This window comes from Danio rerio, chromosome 24 (assembly GCF_052040795.2).
Source record: "Danio rerio strain M-AB ecotype USA chromosome 24, GRCz13ab, whole genome shotgun sequence".
NCBI classification, from domain to species: domain Eukaryota; kingdom Metazoa; phylum Chordata; class Actinopteri; order Cypriniformes; family Danionidae; genus Danio; species Danio rerio.
The window spans coordinates 10,447,323-10,468,223 of record NC_141044.1 but is presented as its reverse complement, the minus strand read 5'-3'; the positions used below and the strand labels follow the sequence as shown (position 1 = coordinate 10,468,223).

Here is a 20,901-nt window from a genome sequence, read left to right as displayed (position 1 = left end):
TTGAAGAAAGGAAACCTGAAAACATTGACTTCCATAGTAGGAAAATAAATATCAAGAAAGTCAATGGTTACAGGTTTTCAGCTTTCCTCAAAATCTCTTCTGTTTTCTTTAACAGAACAAAAAAAAAAAAAAAAACTCAAACTGCTTTGAAACAAGTGAAGGTTGAGTAAATGATGACAGAATTTCCATTTTATCTGTGAACTATCCCTTTAAGGATGCGCTGCAAGAAACAAAAACAGCACGTGTGTGTGCATATACAGTACGTGTCTGTCCATGAGCATGTATGTGTGTTCTAAGGGCGTCTGACCTTGGCAGGGATGGGGTTTCAGGAGCGAGCTATAATGATGGCTGATTGCTGGGGAATGGTAGAGAATGGACAGAGATAGAGGGAGGTAGATGAGAGGAAAGGAGAAGTGAGGAGCAGAGAAATAGAAAGGACGGAGGAGAAGAGGCCGCGTAATTGCAGCACTCGTGGGCCTGAGCCTCCCGTCGGCACACATCAGTACATCAGGAGGGGTGTGTCGAAGAGCGGCGGGGCGAGTGGGAGAGAAAGCGGGGGTAAAAGATGGACAAGTAAGGGCACGGTACAGTCTAGAGAGAGCTTGAGGAGAAGTATGAACGGGTGAGAGAGGGGAAAGGGGAGAGTGATGAAAGTTAGAAATGGGAGAGCTGGAGGAGACAGAGGTGAGTCGTCCATACACTGAGACAGTAAATTGGCGTTGGCTGAATACCGGGCTGTAGCATGTAATTACAGCTGTAAGACTCTGGGTCGGGGGTCCGGGCAGACCCTTACAGCCACTCTGTCTGAGAGATGGGAGAAAAAAAGACTGCTAAAACCAAGGTGGTCTGGAATACGGTCTGGTAGAACTGCCTCAATGGCAGTTATTGAGATAGAGCAGCGGCTATTTGGATTAACCTTGCCTATAGGATTATTAGCCACACAGGCTCATTGGAAATATGAGCTTAAGCCTACATTTTTGTGAAATTTCAAAATGTACATTAACACAAATTTAATTAAAGTTTTTAGATAAATTGAACGCTAAAATGAACAGTTTTTGCTCCTTTTCACACTAATGATATTTACAGAGCATGGTTTCTGCTGCATTCATTCTTCCATGGCCAGTGGCGGTTCTAGTTTAAATGGCACCACGGTGGCGAATCACCTCATACACCCTCCCAAATGTTGTTTTAACCAATTGGGATAATTAAAATATTTATATTTATCATAAATAACATTATTAATAATATTCTTAATAATTATACAATTATTATGCTAAAAAATAACAGAAATCAATCTTAAATGTAACTGGAAAACAACGTGTAGACAAAACTGGAGTGATATGCTAAGACCACAAGAATTGTTTTGCATGAATTTTAATTATGACCTCTACAGAATACAAAAAATTATATGTTTTATAGAATTATCTGTTTATCTTGGACCCGACTCAAGGTTGAGAATTAAAGTCCTACCTCCCTGACTCATTTCCCCTATTTTGCTTCATAGCCATGCTTAGTCAAAATAAGATCAGCATCATATCATAAGCTTCAGTTTTGTCAACTTGCAAAACTCTCTGCGTGTTGACACCTTGTGTCATAAAAATAACAGAAAAGGCCCTTACTTCGGTTTCACAGTGCATAAGGGCCACATATTTTATGGACGTGCATGTAAACACAAACAGTAGCAGCGTGTGAGGTTTTGCAGGAATGGTTTTCTGTGCGCATGCGTCAGTTTGCTCTCATCAGCGTTGTTTCGGTTACACATAGAAAATAACAAACTTGCTCGTGCAAAAGACACCAAATGTGAATGGCCCCTAACATCTTTATATTTACCACTGTAAATTAATACATTTGCATAAAGGTTGCAGCGTTTGGGAAAGTTCTGCAAAGTTCTTGGTTTGGGACTCGTTGAGCTGCGCATCGATGGATTTGCTCTTTAGTGTTTGGAATTTAAGCAGTAAATATTCACACTGAACTGAACTAAACTGAACTTCAACTCTGAAAACTGAGTTTCAATCTACTAGAACTTCTATGTTAAGCTGCTTTGACACAATCTACATTGTGAAAGTGCTACAGAAATAAAGATGAATTGAATTAAATTACATAATGTATCATGCATGTATAATGTCATATTAGTTAACTGAACTGTTGTATAAATCATAAAGTTAATAGTGTAAATAATTTATATTATATTATATTATATTATATTATATTATATTATATTATATTATATTATAATATATTACATTTTTGACACAATTTTTTCAGCAAAACTCCTGTGCATTTTTAACAGACTGTGATGGTTCTTTTCTGAATGAATCAGTGTTCTGAACGAATCATGTGAACCAAAGTGAACCAAGATGGCGTTATGTACCCAACGACTTACTCATCAAAAATGTACTGTTACATACTTGCAGTTTTAGTTTCTTATATATAGTCTTATTTTATTAAAATAAAAACTATTTAATATTTAATTAAAGAAAAATGACAGGGAAGGTTCACCCAATAAACGGAAATTACCATAATTTGTGGCTTCACCTTATGCCATAATTCAAAAGCGAGTTTGATGTCTATTTGATGCTTTTCTACTCAACACAATGCTGATTAACTTGTTTTTAAGGGAGAAATTCATAAATTTAATGTATGATTAATTTGCTATTAAAAATTAATACATAATCACATTTTGTAGCTAACAAACTAAAAAGTATAATCACATGCCGGTCATATTATTTTCAATCTTTTGTTTACATATGTAGGTTGTTTATTGCTATAATGTGACAAAACAAATCTGTTTTAAATCAATTTTGCTCTTTTTAATTTCATTTATTTAAAGTTTTAATAAAAATACAATAAAAATAAAACTTTTAGAGCATCAAATCACCATAACAGAATGATCTCTGAAGAATCATGTCACACTAAAGACCCCCTGCTGAAATATCTGCTTTGATTTTTAGGGATACATTATATTTAAAGAAATTATATAAATTAAATATCAGTAAACTATTATTTTAAATGTTAATCATAATGTAATCATAGCTAAGTCTTTTAAATAGTTTCCAAAATATTGAAAAAATTGTGTATTTATTTATTTTTCTATTTTATTTTGTATGCTTTAAACAAAAAGTTCTTGTTTTAATGTGGCCGGCTACATTTCTTTGCACTGCCAAGACAAACACACACATACATGTGGAGCTGCTGTAACACAACTACTGTATATGTGCCTACATCAGTGCGCCTGACTGTGTGTGTGTGGATGGTCTGCCCTGCTCCCCTTTTCTCTCTCTCTCTGTGCCACAGATCAGTGTGTGCGTGTGGCTCAGGGCTGATGTAAGCCAGTGGAGTGGCAAATTACAGCAGACCTACAGCTGTAGGCTGACATTATGATTAATTTGATCAGTAATTTCTCCTGTTTTTCATTTTAATCGCTGTGACCATTCTGCTGTGGCAGGTCTCTCAGATCTAATTAAGATCAATTCCGGTGTAACCGGCTTGCCCATCGAGTCGCCCCCTCCTCCTCAAATCCCCGAGTCCCTTCAGCGTGGAGAAACCCTGCTGCTTCAATCAATCAGCACCTGCAAATCCAGCCACCCTGCTAATCAGCCAATTAACACACTTAGGCAAATTTCATAATCTCTGCCGTCTGGTTGTCGTCACAATAGCCTGCCTCTACCTCCCCTAGCTTTTTTTTTTTGACGGGCTTTTGGAGGAAGAGTTTGCTGCAAAGTAAAGGATTCATTTTTATTTATTTTTTTTGTAAAGACTAAGGAAGATTTCAATGGTCCTGTGATATTTCAGAAACAGTGCAGTCGAATAACTGAAAAAAAAATAGCAAAGGTAGTTTGCACAAAATTGAAAATACTGTCATTATTACTATCCCTAGGGACTTACCGTATTACTTCAGCAGTAAATGAAAGAAGACATTTATTCATTCATTCATTCATTCATTTTTGTCTTAGTCCCTTTATTAATCCAGGGTTGCCACAGCGGAATGAACTTAACCAACATATGTTTTGCAAAGCGGATGCCCTTGCAGCTGCAACCCATCTCTGGGAAAGTTCACAAGATGCATATATAAAATATTTAACTGGCTTCAATTAAATAAGCTAATCTTTGTAGTGTGGAAATAAACAATTTCTATCATCTAATTCCAAATGAACAATAATCTACGTTTAACTGAAAAGTTATATTCTTTGGTTTTTAATTATATCATTTCATTAACATCCCAGCTAGGAGGGACATTAACCTTTTGTCTTTCTGATTACAGGCTAAGCCAAAGTAATGCAAATTGTTAGTTTCACAGCATGGTTGTGTCGATCAAATGTTCAGGCGGTTTCTGTCTCCAGAACATGATGAGATTAGACCTGAAAAAGCAGTTTACCAGGCCGACCAAAACTCTTAATTTGCATGCTTTGTTTAGCCATATCCCCTCCTCCTAAGAACACAATATAGACATGAAATCTTTGTCTTAAATCAGACTTGTGTTAGACTTGTGACAGACTTGTGAAAGAACTTGCAGACTGCAGACCTCTAGTAGGCTCTTGCAGACACATAGACATCTTAAAGACGCTGTATGACTGCAGATTAACCAACACGTCTCAATAAAGGAATTCTGCTTGTTTCGAGTCTCCTGGACTGGGTTCTCTTCTCTTTTCACTCATTAATTTTTTTTACAACAGTAGCCAGCAACATTTCCAAAGCGAACACTTTTGTCTGATTTCAACATAACTAAGACAAAGAAAACCACAAGTTTTCTCTGATATCAGTGTAAAAACATCACCTTCTACAGAGAAGTCTTACTGGAAAATCATAAATTTGTACTGTCTAAAGGAATTGGGGGTCACGGACTTACAAGAAAAACCTTGTCTGAACTTTTGACCAAATAAAGAAAAAGACGAGACAAGAAAAAAGAGAGTAAGAAAGATGCAGAGGGAGTGAGAGAGTGAAGACGATGAGCACTTAGCTTCGTACACTGGACACCCTGACTGTGGTATTATCAGAGTGGGATGCTAACACGCTGTCATGTTGTCAGTTCAGCAACAGAAGGCCTCTATCTGGGCCTTAAGGTGTCTTCAGATAATAGGAGACCTGTCTGCCCTCCCTTACCAAAATGATTACACCCAAAGACAGAAATGGGAGGCAAGAGAAACCGAGAGGGCGGGGTGGTACCTGTGTGGCCAAAAGGGATAATTATGACAAACCCTGTAAATACACATTCACAAAATCCTCTAGTTGTTCACAGTGTCTAACTGAGATTCTCCCTAAAGGCTACTAACAGCACTCTGTTGAGGTATGCTGTAACTTTCTCAAGGAGACATAGACATAAGCCCAATTATGGACTCCAGCCCCTCAGGAGAGACAGCCTGCAAACCCTGTCGCGCACACACAATCACATTGGTTAAGTGGTAATGTGGACCCCCGTGAAGCGGGAACTTCAAACCCCTCATGACTTCTAACACTCGCACACATGCACACTTATCGTTCTGTTTTTTCTCACTCTTACGCAGGGTGAAGAGCTGGGTAATGACGTTGCAGTCTCCTCTGACACTTTCTCCATGGATTAACAAGGAGGTTGCACATGACTCTTAGCACAAAAATCTAATCATGGACCCTTGGGATAATGAAACCAGACAGAAGAGTAAAAAAAAAGTCTCTAGAAAAACTTTCTTAACATACGGTGAAAGGTGTTTCTAAAGGCTTTGTCTTGGGTCTTCTTATAGTTAGTGAAAACTTTGAAAGGTAAAAGTACTTTGCCTGCTCAAAGAAGACATATTTAATCAAAATAGATTGATTTGTTAGAAAAACACTCTCTATTGTATATTCATATTTTACTTTTGTATTATTATTCTCAATAAACATATATAGATGACTTTATTTTATTCATAATTTACATACGTACACTCACCGGCCACTTTATTAGGTACACCTTACTAGTATCCATTCGCCTTCAGAACTGCCTTAATTCTTTGTAGCACAGATTCAACAAGGTACTGGACATATACCTTAGAGATTTTAGTATGTTATGACATACTAGCATCATGCAGTTGCTGCAGATTTATCAGAATCTCCCATTCCACCACATCCCAAAGATGCTCTATTGGATTGAGTTCTAGTGACTGTGGAGGCCATTTGAGTACAGTGATCTCATTGTTGTCCAATATTATCTAGTCTGAAATGGTTTGTGCTTTATGACTTCATGTCGCATTATCCTGCTGGAAGTAGCCATCAGAAGACGGGTAAACTGTGGTCATAAAAGACTGGACATGGTCAGCAACAATACTCAGGTAGGCTGTGGTGTTGACACAATGCTCAATTGGTACTAATGTGCCCAAAGTGTGCCAGAAATATATCACCCACACCATTACACCACCGTTGATGCAAGGCAGGATAGATCCATGCTTTCATGTTGTTGATTACAAATTCTGACCCTACCATCCAATTGTGGCAGCAGATATCGAGACTCATCAGACCAGGCAACATTTTTCCAATCTTCTATTGTCCAATTTTGTTGAGCCTGTGCCAACTGTAGCCTCAGTTTCCTGTTTTTAGCAGACAGAAGTTGCAACGGGTGTGGTCATCTGCTACTGTAGCCCATCAGCCTCAAGGTTGGATGTGTTGAGCATTCAGAAATGCTTTTCTGTAGACCTCAGTTGTAATGAGTGGTTATTCGATTTACTGTTGCCTTTCTGTCAGCTCGAACCAGTCTGGCCATTCTCCTCTGACCTCTGGCATCAACAAGGCATTTGGAACCACAGAACTGCCACTCACTGGATATTTTCTCTTTAACAGACCATTCTCTGCAAACCCTAGAGATTTTTGTGTGTGAAAATCCCAGGAGATCAGCAGTTTCTGAAATACCTAAACCAGCCCGTATGGCGCCAACAACCATACCACGTTCAAAGTTACTTAAATCACCTTTCTTCCCCATACTGGTGTTCGGTTTAAACTGCAGCACATTGTCTTGACCATGTCTTTACGCTTTAAAACAATGAGTTGCTGCCATGTGATTGGCTGATTAGAATTTTTTTGATAACGAGCAGTTGTACAGGTGTACCTAATAAAATGGCCAGGGAGTATATATATCATACTATGCATGGCTCATTTTTTTCAGCACAATTCAGAAACATATTCTTAATAATAATCTAACCACGGATGCTGACAACAACATGCATCCAAGCCCAGCTTTTGGAGACCCCACTGTCACCCCCCACCGTTTACTCTATTCCACCTCTGATACACCTGAATCATCAAAAGGGCTTGCCGATAACTTGACAGATCGAATCAGGTGTGCTTCAACTATAAATGAAGAAATATATGGCTGGCCTTTCCTAAGGAATCCCTTAGAAACCACTAGTTCTGGGCTCTGGAGACTATTAAGTGTGGGGCCCCATAGGGTCCAGCTGGTGAGTATACAGGCCAGGCAGAGGGACAGAAGGTGAAATAAATGACTAAACTGATGGCAGCCATAAAGGGGGGGAAGGGGAAGTGGGGTTGTGGTTCAGCACAGAGCAATAAGGGCTGTGACGCTGATGAATGCGGGGAAGGACGGTGAGGCGACCCTGGCCTCTTTCAAACCGAAATGAAACCACTGGGACATGTAGGGAGGAGGGCATGTTATTAGTGACCGACTCAGACAGCCAGATGAGAAGAGGAGGATCAGAGGCATAGATGGACAGAGAGAGGAAGAAATGAAAAGATCATTAATGCTTGCCATTTAAAAGATGAGTTGTGTGAAACTTTTAGTTGGTGAGGGTTTGGTAACATTTAACTTTGCAGATTGGTCTAAATAAATTAGGAGAATAAAACCCTTGTTATTTGAAGCATTTGCATTCAGAAAATTACATTTTTAAAACTGAAAGTTTTTTTTATTTTTTCAAAATCAAACAAAAATGCTTAGGAGTAGTTTAAATAATGTGTTGGTTCTCTGTGGGTATAAGGGATTCATCAGAATGAACAGCAAAAATCAGTCCAAGGCACTCAAAAAATGTGGGAAAAATGTTAAAAACCATGGCTAATCATTAAAATAACTTCGCCTTTGGCAAAACGCATAGTTTTTTTTTAAAGGATTAGCCATGTGAATAAAGGCTTTTTAATATTTTTTCCACATATTTTGTGCGTTGGACGGATTTTTAAATTGTTTTTTTTTCACTCAACCTTTTCATCCTGACCATAATTTAGAACACATCCCCTTAAGTTGCGACCATTGTATCACAAGACACACTGCAGGCTCGATTTACGCATGTGTTTTGATTATTTTTTCCTTTTCCGCAAATTCTTAAACATACTAATTATATAGTACAATATCTAATGATCTGATTCTTAAATAAGAACATGTACTGATAAAACTAATAATGATCATATTATCTGATCTATGATGGATGCCACCATGTTAGCCTGCACTGCAACACTTACATTTTTTTTTCTTGCTTCTATTGCAAATATAAAAGAAAAAATCTTAAATCAAGAAGCATTTTTTGGGCAACATAATGTCTTATTTTCAGGAATAACATGCCAATATTAAGTTAGTTTTACCTTAAAACAAGCATAATAATCTGCAAATGGGGTAAGCAAAATAATCTTGTTCTTCGTTATGACATAAGATTATTTTGCTTTCCCCATTGGCAGATTATTTTGCTTGCTTTAAGAAAAAACTCACTTAATTTTGGCATATTATTCCTTAAACAAGGCAATATGTTTTGCTTGTCTAGAAAATTCTTCTTTATTTTAAAAATTGACAATGAAAACAATGGAAGGGCCATTTTTAAATACACAGCCGAGACATTATGCCGTAACAATGTATACAAATAATAATGAGCCATGGTCAACCCGAGCTTAAACAGACATCTTGTCATCTCGCCATCTTGATGAACAGCCACAAAGCCAAGAAGAACAAAATCCGCCGTGTCCTGTTGTTGTTTTACAAGGCCATCTAAAAGCGTGAGTGGTTTCACTTTCTCTTTTTGCGTGCGCGTCTATATTTAAAATAATGAACTTCGTGATGATAATATCATGGATATGATTATTGAAGTGCTTCTGACATCCGATCCTTTCCGAAGCGGATATTCGCGAGTAAAGCACAAAAAGAAAATAATACAATAAAGGGAAGCTGGAAAAAACAAAGGAGAAAATGATTCTTTCAGCAACCTTAAACATGAACAAACTCCCATGTTTAACTATTACCATCATTTGAATTACTTTCCAAGAGGCTACATGTAATGGTGAAAATTAAAGATGCAGATGAGAGGTTTGCACTGACTGGGCTATGTTGCGTGTTGTTTTTGAACCCAAATAAGGACTAAATGTTTGTTGTGTGTATTTTTCCTGTAATTGGTAAAATATCAGAGACTGTAAGGGTCTGTGTGTTTTAATACTGTATATGTTGCATTTATTTATTTGTTTTATATAATTGCAGACATTACAGTAGGCTATTTCACACTCAATCATTGATGTGCACTATTGGTACCCTTTTAGCAGTGGAAACACAAGCCTGATAATGTGACCTGTACTGACCCGTACCGTACTGTACTGTACCACCCAGTAGAAACGGGCCATTAAAATAATTATTATAGCCCCTGCTGTCTTCATAAACATCAGTGTTTATTTTTTATAAACCATAATTTGCTAGTACTTTTTGTGTATTTAAATGTCTGAAATCTAAAATAAACATTATTTGTTTGAAACTATGTATAAATTGTGATGTATGACTATCAGCAGATTTGAATTTAGCAGCTTATCACATTCATCTTTCTAATCACACTGTTGTGATAAGCGTCAATGAACAGGCGAAACTGATCACACTGGTGTGATCGTACGCATCAAAGAGTTGATAAAAACGCCAGATCATTGACAATTTTATATGATATGACCCATTTAAAGACACAAGTTAACTGAAGCAACAGCAATTTGTGTGTACCATCTGTGGAGTTTTTTTCAATAGTATAAGCCTGCGTGACAATTTCAGATAACAAAATAAAACATCAACAAACTCATCTTAGCTAGTCATCATAGTGCTAGACATATGGTGCTTTGGACTCCCAATTGCAAGATCTTATTTGCAAGAGCTAAAATATGTTGAAAACGAATCTGGTTCAATCCGCTGCATACACTATACATTTTCACAACAAGTCAATAAGTGATTATCATAAAATTGTTTCAAATCGGGTTACAGCAAAAGCATCATTACTCGTAATTCAATATTCCACAGCTCTTCATTTCCAATAATAGTCTGCTGCTGTCGCTAGCAAGATGGCTGGGATAAAGTCTTAACAATAAACTTTCAATTTTCTTTCTTTTTTTCCAGGTACAGGCTTGGCAAACGGGCACCTCCTCCAGAAACAATATTTGTAATATCCAAGATTTCCCCAGACAGATTCAATCATTCAATTGAATTACTGCCCCATTCTCTAACATTCATCCCAGACCTCATCTCACTCCAGAGCTCCATTCTTCCAGACATGTTGTGAATAATGTAGAAGAATGAGTTCTTTAAGTGAGGCGACATCATATTTAGGGGTCATTACATTGAGCCGATCGGTCTCGACTGCCCTCGTGCCATGCAGCACTCCGGAGCTGCTCCCCATCACCAGTCAACTTATATTACAGCTTTAAATAACTTCACTTTTAGTGTGTAAACAAGAGTTGAACCGGGTGAGGAGCAGCAATACTACGAAGGTTGCCGGCTACAGCTGTCTGGAAATATAAGGGATTTATTTTGATATGACATGAAAGATTTTCTTCCTTTTTCAAAACTACATTGCATTATGGAAGCAGAACAATGCAGTTATCAGAAATGAGAAGTAAAACTTCCTTTTTATTTGAATGCTATAAACTGTGATCCTGGACTACATAAGTATACTTAAAAAAAAGTCATTTATTTGTCATCTGAAATCTGAATAAATAAGCTTTCTATAGATGTATGCATTAAATGGACAATATTTAATATATTATATTTTCATCTGGAATCTAAGGGTTTAAAAAAAAACAATTAATGGTAAAATTGCCTTTAAAGTGTTTCAGATTTAGTTCTTATTATATAATAAATTCATTTTAATAATCAAAAATTTAGTTTTAACATATTTACAGGGGGACGTTTACGAAATATCTTCATGGAATCTGATCTTTTTACTTAACGATCAGATTGATTCTTGGAATAAAAAACCTGTAATTTAGGCCCAATCCCAATTCTGTTTTTGTACCCCTACCCCTCGCCCTTCCGCTTCCCCTTGAAACAGAGATTCAAGGGGAAGGGCTTCAAAATTTACCCCCAAGAAATGGGACACCACTACAGTACCTGCACACGTCATCGTATGTCATCACAATCTCTCTCTTCATGGGAGATTGACGATGGGGACTGCTGTAGTTATTCCAGTTGCGTTATTTTTTAGCATTTATTTTCAGGAAATCATTAAAGGCAACAATATCATGATATTATGAAGATATAATGTGGCAATAAGCTCGTAACTGTAATGTGCATTTACACAGTGGCCATATTCATCTAAACACACAAAGCAACATTAACATTATAGCAGACACTGTAAAAAGACCATTCTCAGCCACTAGACTTTTCTGACCGGGTATTTGAGTGTCATCGAGTGTCAGAATGTTGTGGGACTGCTGTACAGGAGTTATTATTATGGATTATAGATTGCAAAATTTAGCTGTTTTTATTTTAGCATTTTTTTAAAACCATGGCAGTAAAACATGAACGCAGTTATAATTGTATCACAACATGTGCTTGTTTGTTGTAAAAAAAAAAATGGTTATAATGACAAAAAATACTCATTTGTGCATCTCCTGATTTCAGTTTGCAGTCATGCTGCCGTTGTAGCTGATGTATTCTGGGATTGTTTCTTACCACTTGATTTCGACTGTGGTCCTGAAAAATCTCTGTTTGAAGGGGTATCTAGCCATCCCCTAATGCTGTGTTCACACCAGACGCGGAACGCATGGATAAATCTCGATATTCGTATGTAAATAGATGCATGAACATTTGAGCTTACTTGCTTCATTTGCACATCAAAATCAGTTTTATTCGCGTTTCAAATTTACTTCAGAACAGATGCGGATTTGTGTGATGGGCAGGGCTTCTGTCTGCCCGGTGACTGTAACTTCATTGCCAAATAACTAACATGGATTTTATTGAGAAAATAACTGTGTTTATCTGCTTTATGAAGTCTGAAAAACAGAGTCGATACATTACGCCCCCACAAGAGCAAGCTCTTGATTGGTTAACGCGGCGCGAATGCCTGCTAAAGTTCAGATTTTCCAACTCGAGCGGTTCACGCCAAAACACTCAATTCGCACTGCACCATTCGTGCGTATCAGGCCACAGAATGTCTATTCGCGCCTTTGCATTGACTTAACATGTATATCACTCGCGCTTGATGCTTCTTCCGTGTCTGGTGTGAACACAGCTTTAGCCCTACACCTTCAAGCTAAAGAGAATTGGAACACCCCTAACCCTTCACTTGAATGCGCAAAATGAGGGGTAGGGGTAAGGGGAAGGGCTAAGGGGTAGAATTGGCATTGGGCCTTAATAACAATGTACTTTTGTCCATTGACAAAAATATACCTGTGCAAAGTGAGGTTTTGTTGTCCAGGGTCACAATAAAAAATAAATAAAACAAAATTAATGGAAATGAAGAATAAAAAATAACGGTCCCACTTTATAGTAAGTGTCTAATATGCGTTCAAACTGAAATTCATAACTTCATACGATTACTTATTGTCTAAAAAAACTATGTTGTTACATTGTACTTCATGTATGTAATCACATTTGTAATTAATTTATAATTAATTATTTTCTGCAATTACATTTGTAATTAAACTGTTGAAATTCCCTTACACCTTAACCCAGGGATGTCTAAACTCGGTCCTGGAGGGCCAGTGTCCTGCAGATTTTAGCTCCAACATGCCTCAACACACCTTTAAAGATGTTCAAAGATGAAAGCCTAATAAAACCTTGATTAGCTAGCCCAGGTGTGTCTGATTGGGGTTGGAACTAAACTTTGCAGGATACTGGCCCTCCAGGACCGAGTTTGGACATGCCTGCCTTAACACATACCTAAACTTATCTATACCACCAAACCTGTCCCCAAGTCTACCTGTATTCCACCTCCAATGTTCTGCAATCCATTATGTACACATTAAATACATTGCATTTATCAACCCAGGCTCATTTTGATTATTTACCCCTACATTATAAACATTTCTGGAAATCACCAAATATGCCCCAGGAGCTACGTTTTTTTTTTTTTGTTGTTGCATTTTTTGTCTTTGCATATCCACCAGAGGCTGATGTGTACACCTTTTGAGATCTCAAATTTCTCTCGTGAATGCCACTTACCAGAGGACGATGTCGACTGATTGACTAACCGACTTATCGATCCCCCCACCATTCCCTAATCGCAACTGATAGTGTTTTAAAAAGCACCAATTGACCAGACTGATTGAGCCACTGGACCAACGGTAAAAGTGGAAAAGCCAAGTGGTAAGTGGTAAGTGGTAAGGTAAGTGGTCAGCGGGTAAGCACAAAAAGGAATGGCGTTATACTGTCCGGTAGCGCATGCTTTAAAGATGAAATGCACAGATATAGCCTTCTGGCTACATAATTCGCAATCTCCAGAAATGTATATAGGTCTATGTTTCCAGAATGAGCCTGTGTTATAATTTATCTTTTGATGTAAGTACATAGCAGTTAAGGACACTTAAAATAACATAGGGTTATTCATAAACTCTAGTGTTTATTAAATTTACCTGATCATGTTAACGTTTTGTTAAAGTAGCTTTGACTCTTACCTGAAGTGGCAAAGGAGGTGTGACAGGTGATGGCAAGCTGCGAGCCGGTGACTGGTTTTGCCTGTGAGAGGGTGGAGACTGGGGAGGCTGAGCTGAGCTATGATTGGAGGGGGGACAGGTGGGGACGGGGCCTGGAGAAGGCCCAGACACTTGTGATTGGATTGGAGGAGTCAGCTGATGATGACTGGGGGGCTGAAGATGTGCCTGGCCGCAGAGCTGTTGATGCTGCTCTCGCTCTCGTTGTTGGTCTCTTTCACGTTGCTCTCGTTCTCGTTGCTCTCGTTCTCGCTCTCGTTCCCGTTCTCGTTCCCTCTGTTGCTGCTGCTGCTGTTGCTGATGATGATGATGCTGCTGTTGCTGGTGATGCTGGAGCTGTTGGAGCTGCTGGAGATGCTGGAGCTGAGAGTTTAAGGATGAGGTAGCTGTGATGGAACAAAAAAAGAAAGATTTCTTTCATAATTCTTTCCAAGAACATAAAAAAGTCAATTTAAGTTGTCTTCAACCAGGTACAAGCATCAGGATGTACTTAAGCACAAAAAACAAACTGAAATAAGCCCTTGTTTTGCTCAGTGGGATGGTTTTTGTACCACTTAGTACTTCTTATTCCCAAATTGCAGAACAATCACTGATTGCTGGCCATTATTTTTTGCTACATTGTAATTATTAAATAGCTCAAGCAGCAGAAGACTAAGAAGAATCAGACGTAGAACTGAAAAAAAAAAAGATTTTATATTTTTTGAGGTCAAAGAACTTAGATGTAATTTAAAGTAATTCACTGCACCTCTTAAAAGTGCTCCTGCCCTTTAAAATGTATGGGTAAGAGGAAAACAGACACTCGTGAAAATGTAACAAATCAATGACAAATCGTTCACTGGAAAGATGCAAATACATTATTATTTTTTAATTTTAACCTTGGAAATGTTTGGTTTGTTTTTTTGTGTGTGTGCCATAAATGTAGACTTTTGTTTTTGTACAATTTTGTCAGATCCATTGAGTAATACATAGCGAAATCCTGCTGAGTAATAAGTCTGGCAGAAATAAGTTTTGTGGAGTTGCTTAATGATCCTCTGGTGAGATTTTGAGAGATTCAATGTGTTTTGTTTCAGTTGATTTCATCTAAGGCTGTGACTGAAGTCAGTTGTAGTTCTGTTTCTCTTCAGTGTTTCTGTTAATTAACAGCAGGTGTTTATCATCAGTGTTCAATCATCGCTTAATCCTTTAACTGTCTTTATAACTTTAACTTGGCTTACGAGTAACTTTAACTCAATTTAGAGAGGGACCAAATACACTGTCAACTGAGTAAATGTTACTCAAAGGAGTTTGCTGTGTAGATACTCATACATTACTGCTTAGGTATTGTTAGAAAGTACATTAATCGAGATACATTTGCATTAATGAGCAGTCGTGGAAAGAGTACTAAAAAACTATACTCAAGTAAAAGAACCATTACTTGCCTAAAAATGTAGCGTAAGTAGAGTAAAAGTATTTGTTGTAAATATTACGCAAAGTATGAGAAAAACGTAGCCCTTTCTAAAGTACTCAAGAGTAGTGAGTATTACGCTGTTAAAAGCTGATGCGTTTACATGTCATTTGTGGATGTAAACGTAACATTCTGTTGTGCATTTAGTTATTTTGATGTCCAATAGCAACTTCAAATTACGTTGATATTTAGTTGACTTTAGGTTGTGTTGGAAAGTAACCAAAATCCAACGTCAAGCCAAAATCCTAAACCAAAGTCATATTGATGTCAAATACTGACATTTATTCATCAGGTATGGCAATCAAAATCCAATGCCTAATAGACGTCATGCTGTTAATGTCCTCACAACGTCAAGCTGTAACATCGTTATACATTGATATTTCGTGGGTTTTAGGTTGGACATTGGCCTGACCTTATGTTCTGAAATCAACATGATTTTCGTTTCCAAACAAAATGCAATGTCTCCGCGACACTGGGGTACAACGTTATTCTAACGTCATGTTGACGTCTTGCGCCTGCTGGGTGTTTTAAGTCATTTCGGTCATTATACAGTAAACTTCCATCATTTTCTCATCAGTGACATAATCTAAACCGTCTCTGGGTCAATGCGTGTAAAGATTTTGGACATCTTCTTGGGACACTTTTAATGATTTCAAACAGTTTGCTGCAATTATAAAGCACCCATGTCTTGAGGTAGCTCATTATAAGGTGATTTGCTTTTTGTGTGCAATTTGATTGGACAAGAATCACAGAACTGATTTTTCTAATCCCCATAGACAAGAAAAATAAAGTAGTGACTGCAGGTTGAAGGAAAGTAGTGGAGTGAAAGTACCAATTACAGCACTGAAAATGTACTGAAGGTAGAGCAAAAGTACAAATTTATAAAACTACGTATTAAATTACAATTTCTGAGGAAAACAATTACAGTTATTTGAGTATTTGTAATTTGTTACTTCACACCACTATGAGATATAAATAAATGCTTCAAAAGTAATTTTCAATTTTAATGTGAAATGTCTTACTGTTACATATTTCTGATTTGAGTACAAATCAATAACAATATTAAATTTTTTTCAACAACAGTTAAAAAGAGTCCAAGATGTAAATAAAATATAAATATCTGAAAAAAACAAAACAAATTGGTAACACTTTAGTTTGTCACAATTTCAACTTATTCCTGAATAAGTGATGCGTCCTCTGCCAGGAGAATTCTATGGATTACCTAGAGAGACAATGTTTCTTTTCAAAATGAGTTGGAAAGTGAACCTTCCAAGCTTTATGCAGGTATGTCTCTCATGTGCATCTCTCATGTATTCGTGGAGATTCCGCAGTTTTTTTTTGACACAGTTTACAAGGAGCATGCGTCTCACGTGGACGATGCAATAACAAAGCTTCATGGGTGTGGCCCCATTAAAAAATAATAAGCTCAGACTGAGAAACAAGACAGTGTGTTGGTTTCATACTGATTACTTTATCAAGCAATGCTTGTTTTCAACATGCACTCGCTGCATTTAAAAGTAGACACTTCCAGCTTTCTCATGTCTCCGTGTTATGTTTTTTTGTGAGTTTCAGTGCATTTTATTGATGCGTTTCTAAACAGTTGTCGGAGAGAGAAAAGAAAGAATGCAGATTTTATTGACGTATTGCTCCTATCTGTACAATCAAAACTGAAAGTGTAATTTAAGTTATTTTCAGCATTATTAGGACAAGACACCTCAAACCATGTATACGCAGTCTTCGACCCCTGAAGGTTAACTACAGGCTTATTCAACACAGACTCATTCTGAAAACGTATTACAGTGGACGTTTCTGGAAACCATGAATTATGTAGCTGGCGGTACGTATGGCTGCATTTAATTTTTTTAAACGAACGTGGCGGTGGGTCGGTATGACGCCATTCCTTTTCGTGCTTACCAGTTGTCCGCTTACCTCCGTAAAAATACGTATCTCCATATTTCGCAGTCTCCAGAAACGTCCATGGGACTACGTTTTCAGAATGAGCCTAGGCTTAAAACCTTGTTAATTTAAAGATATGAACCGTTCAATAGTAGACATAAAGTATAATCTTATTCTGCATTCACAATCCTACCCAAAACCTTAACTCAACTCGTACTTTACTAAATATAAATAAACAGCTAATTAGTAGTTTATTACGCTACTACTGTTTGTTAATAATTTGTTAATGCTGTGAATTGTATCTTAAAATAAAGTGTTACCAAATTATTAAATCTATATAAGTATAAAAATTAAATAAAAGAGCTACTTTTTATGGTTTTAAAAAACTGCTATCATAACAATAAGGCTACATTCATGTGATCACACATTCAAAACAGCAAAACACTGCATTTACAAAGCTTTTTCCTATTATTATTGGTTTAAAAAGACATTTTGTGAAAGCTTTCATGATTCTTCGCAGAACAGAATGTTCTAATAGAATCTTTTGTAACATTATAAAGTCTTCACAGCCATTTGTGGACAATTTAATGTGTCCTTGCTAAATAAAAGTATCAATTTCTCAACTTAAACATCTTGCTACCTTAAACTTGAAGTGGTATATACTGTACATTCTTTTACAGAAAATAAAACAGATTTTTCTTTTCAGTGTAAAATGCACATTCCTTATTTAAAAAATGATAAAAGTGGAATACAAAAAATGGCTGCAGAAAGAGTTTTTCTTGTCTGTATTTTTCTCCTGAATGGAATAAATATCACTTATGTGAGCTGAAGAATAAGAAAGCAACAGAGATGAACTGGCTCACCAGATGCTTTTCTTTGATCAGATAAACAAGTTAACACCAAAAAAGACCTTTACATTGAGCTAAACTTTACTTACAGAGATCATAACAGAACAAAATGGCCTGGGTTATACTCACACAGTGATATAAGCCTCTTTTGTTCACATGTTCATGTAGAAATCAACCTTTTTCTTGCACACATTGAAGAACAACTCGCATAACACAAGAAAAACAAACCAAATTATCCATATAGCAGGAATAAAAGATTGAAAACATGCTGCTAACATAAGAGAATGAATCAATGTGACCTTCTGTTCCTCTCTGTGAGAGTCAGACTGATGCCTGACCTCTGCTCAACATTCTGATAATGAACTCTTCGCTGCAAAGTCATCAAACAAAGACGCTTTTTTCTACACTGCACTTCAACCCAAAATGTCACGCACATTTTATGGCCACCATTATTTGGGAGTTATAACATAAATAAAGCTACCGAGATGTTTTCCATTGGTGGCACTGAGATGGTATCACACTGTAATATCTCAATATTTTAATCTATGAAGGAGTTGGATCCACACTGTGTTTGAGACTGACATTACCAACAGTTATATTCCATGTTTGTTTGGCTTTTTTTCCTTGCAAAATTTAATATAATAGAAAGAAAGAAATGATAAAGAAAATAATAAAAATAAAGCAAAAAGTCAACCAAAACGACCCAAAGGCAGAAAGTATTAATGTACAACTAAACAAACAAACTTGACTGACAGGGATCAAGGCTGGACAGTAAAGGACAAACAAGACTCGACTCGAAGAACGACATATAACGAACTGGCACAGAAAAGCAGACAAGAGGAGACTATAAAGAGAAAGAATGAACAAACAAACGGGTAAACTGAATAATCTAGTAATGAGATTAAAAGTGCTCACATAAAATAGGACGCAGTTGGTGCTCATACAATAACAGACAATAACAAGAAATATGAGTACTTGACCTGAGAGCTAAGCACAACATATTAGACAAGACAGAACTAGAATCCTGACACATTTAATGAATTTGTTTCAATTAACTACTACTTTTACTGAATAAATGACTAGAATTGACAGCATATAAAAATAACTATAAAATATAAAATAAAATAAAAAATATAATATTAAGAAATTAAGAATTAAATATAAAAATAAAAAATAATGTATTTTTTTTATTCTGAATTCTAAATAAAACAAAGATATCAAAAAATTAAGAAAGTCAAAGATATTAAATAACAAATAATTATTTTTATAATAAAATAAAAATAACAGAGATTATCAGGTTTGTTACGGAGGTTCTCAAGGTGAATGCATACTTTGGCTCTAAGGCAGGGATGGGCAAACTTGATCCTCAAGGGCCGGTGTCCCTGCAGAGTTCTGTTCCAACACTAGTCAAAAACACCTGAACATGCCAATCAGTGTCTTCAAGATCACTAGAAATCTATAAGCAGGTGTGTTTGATTAGAGTTGGAGTTAAACTGTGCAGGACACCGGCCCTCCAGGACCGAGTTTGCCCATCCCTGCTCTAAGGGTCAAAAAGCATAGGATAAGGTCAAGAATCTTGGTGTGATTCTGGAGTCAGATATGAGTTTCAATAGTCATGTCAAAGCAGTAAGTAAATCATCATCTCAAAAACATTGCAGGAATTTGTTTCCAGTGAAGATTTAGAGAAACTTGTTCATGCTTTCATCAGCAGCAGTGTGGATTACTGTAATGGATGCCTCACTGGCCTTCCCAAAAAGACAGTTAGTCAGTTGCAGCTCATCCAGAATGCGGACCAGAACCAGGAAATCAGACCACATCACACCTGTCCTCAGGCATTTACACTGTTTTCCAGTTACATTCAGAATAGATTTTAAAGTACTTATCTATAAAGCACTAAACGGCCTAGGACCTCGATAAATTAAAGATACGCTCACTGAATACAAAGCTGAAAACAGATCCCTCAGATCATTAGGATCAAATAAATTTGAAGTTTTAATGGTTCAGTCAAGCAATGTGGATCACCCCCCCTGGTTGCTGGAATCAGCTTCCAGAAATGATCAGATGTTCTCCAACATTAGGCAGATTCAAATCAAGACTTAAAAACCTTGCCTTTACTGAATGAGCGCTGTGCTACGTCCCACAGATCATTATGTCTTACTTTTTTTTCATTCTTTTATAACCTGTTTTAACACATTTTAATCTGTTTTAATCTGTTGTAAGAATTTTTAATTTCTTTAAAAAAAATTTTTTCTCGTTTTTTTATTCTTGTTTATGTAATGCATTTTGAATTGCCACTGTGTATAAAATGTGTTATATAAATTACACACAGTGTAGAGTTTTCAATTGTAATTACTCTAATTATCCATATTTGCAATATGTACAGTATGAATAACGGATGTGCAGCAAATCAGCATTTTAGTGATTTCTGAATAAAGTCTAGAATAACGATGTTTTAATGATGCTTCAATAAAATTTGTATCACAAAAAAATGTATGTATGTATATATATATATATATATATATATATATATATATATATATATATATATATATATATATATATATATATATATGTATATACACACACACACACACGCACAAATACATACATATACTGACTGACTGACTGACTGAAAATATAAAATATCTGATTAACACACCATAGCTTGCTAACATCCAACCATCAGTAATAGTTTGAAGTTTTGGGGGTTTTTCTTTTGTAATCGCTGCCAAGTGTAAGCCATCCCAAAAAATAAATCATGAAACAACTGAACAGTGGATCGATGCTCAGCTACAAAAGCGCTTCTTGTAATGTATCATCAAGCATGTGTTGCGCACAGTGTACTTGACAAGCAGTGTCCATAATTAATTGATGCAGATAAATAAT

At 36.6% G+C, this 20,901-nt stretch overlaps 1 protein-coding gene across 8 annotated transcripts in view; it reads right to left on the bottom strand.

Annotated features, from left to right (window-relative positions):
• Positions 1-20,901, bottom strand: part of pou6f2 (POU class 6 homeobox 2) — a 232,754-nt gene that overhangs the window by 85,918 nt on the left and 125,935 nt on the right. For all 8 annotated transcript variants that reach the window (XM_087309297.1, XM_087309300.1, XM_087309294.1 and 5 more), the window contains one exon: positions 13,792-14,213. In XM_087309297.1, the coding sequence (XP_087165423.1) occupies positions 13,792-14,213 (422 nt within the window). The remainder of the gene's footprint in view (positions 1-13,791; positions 14,214-20,901) is intronic.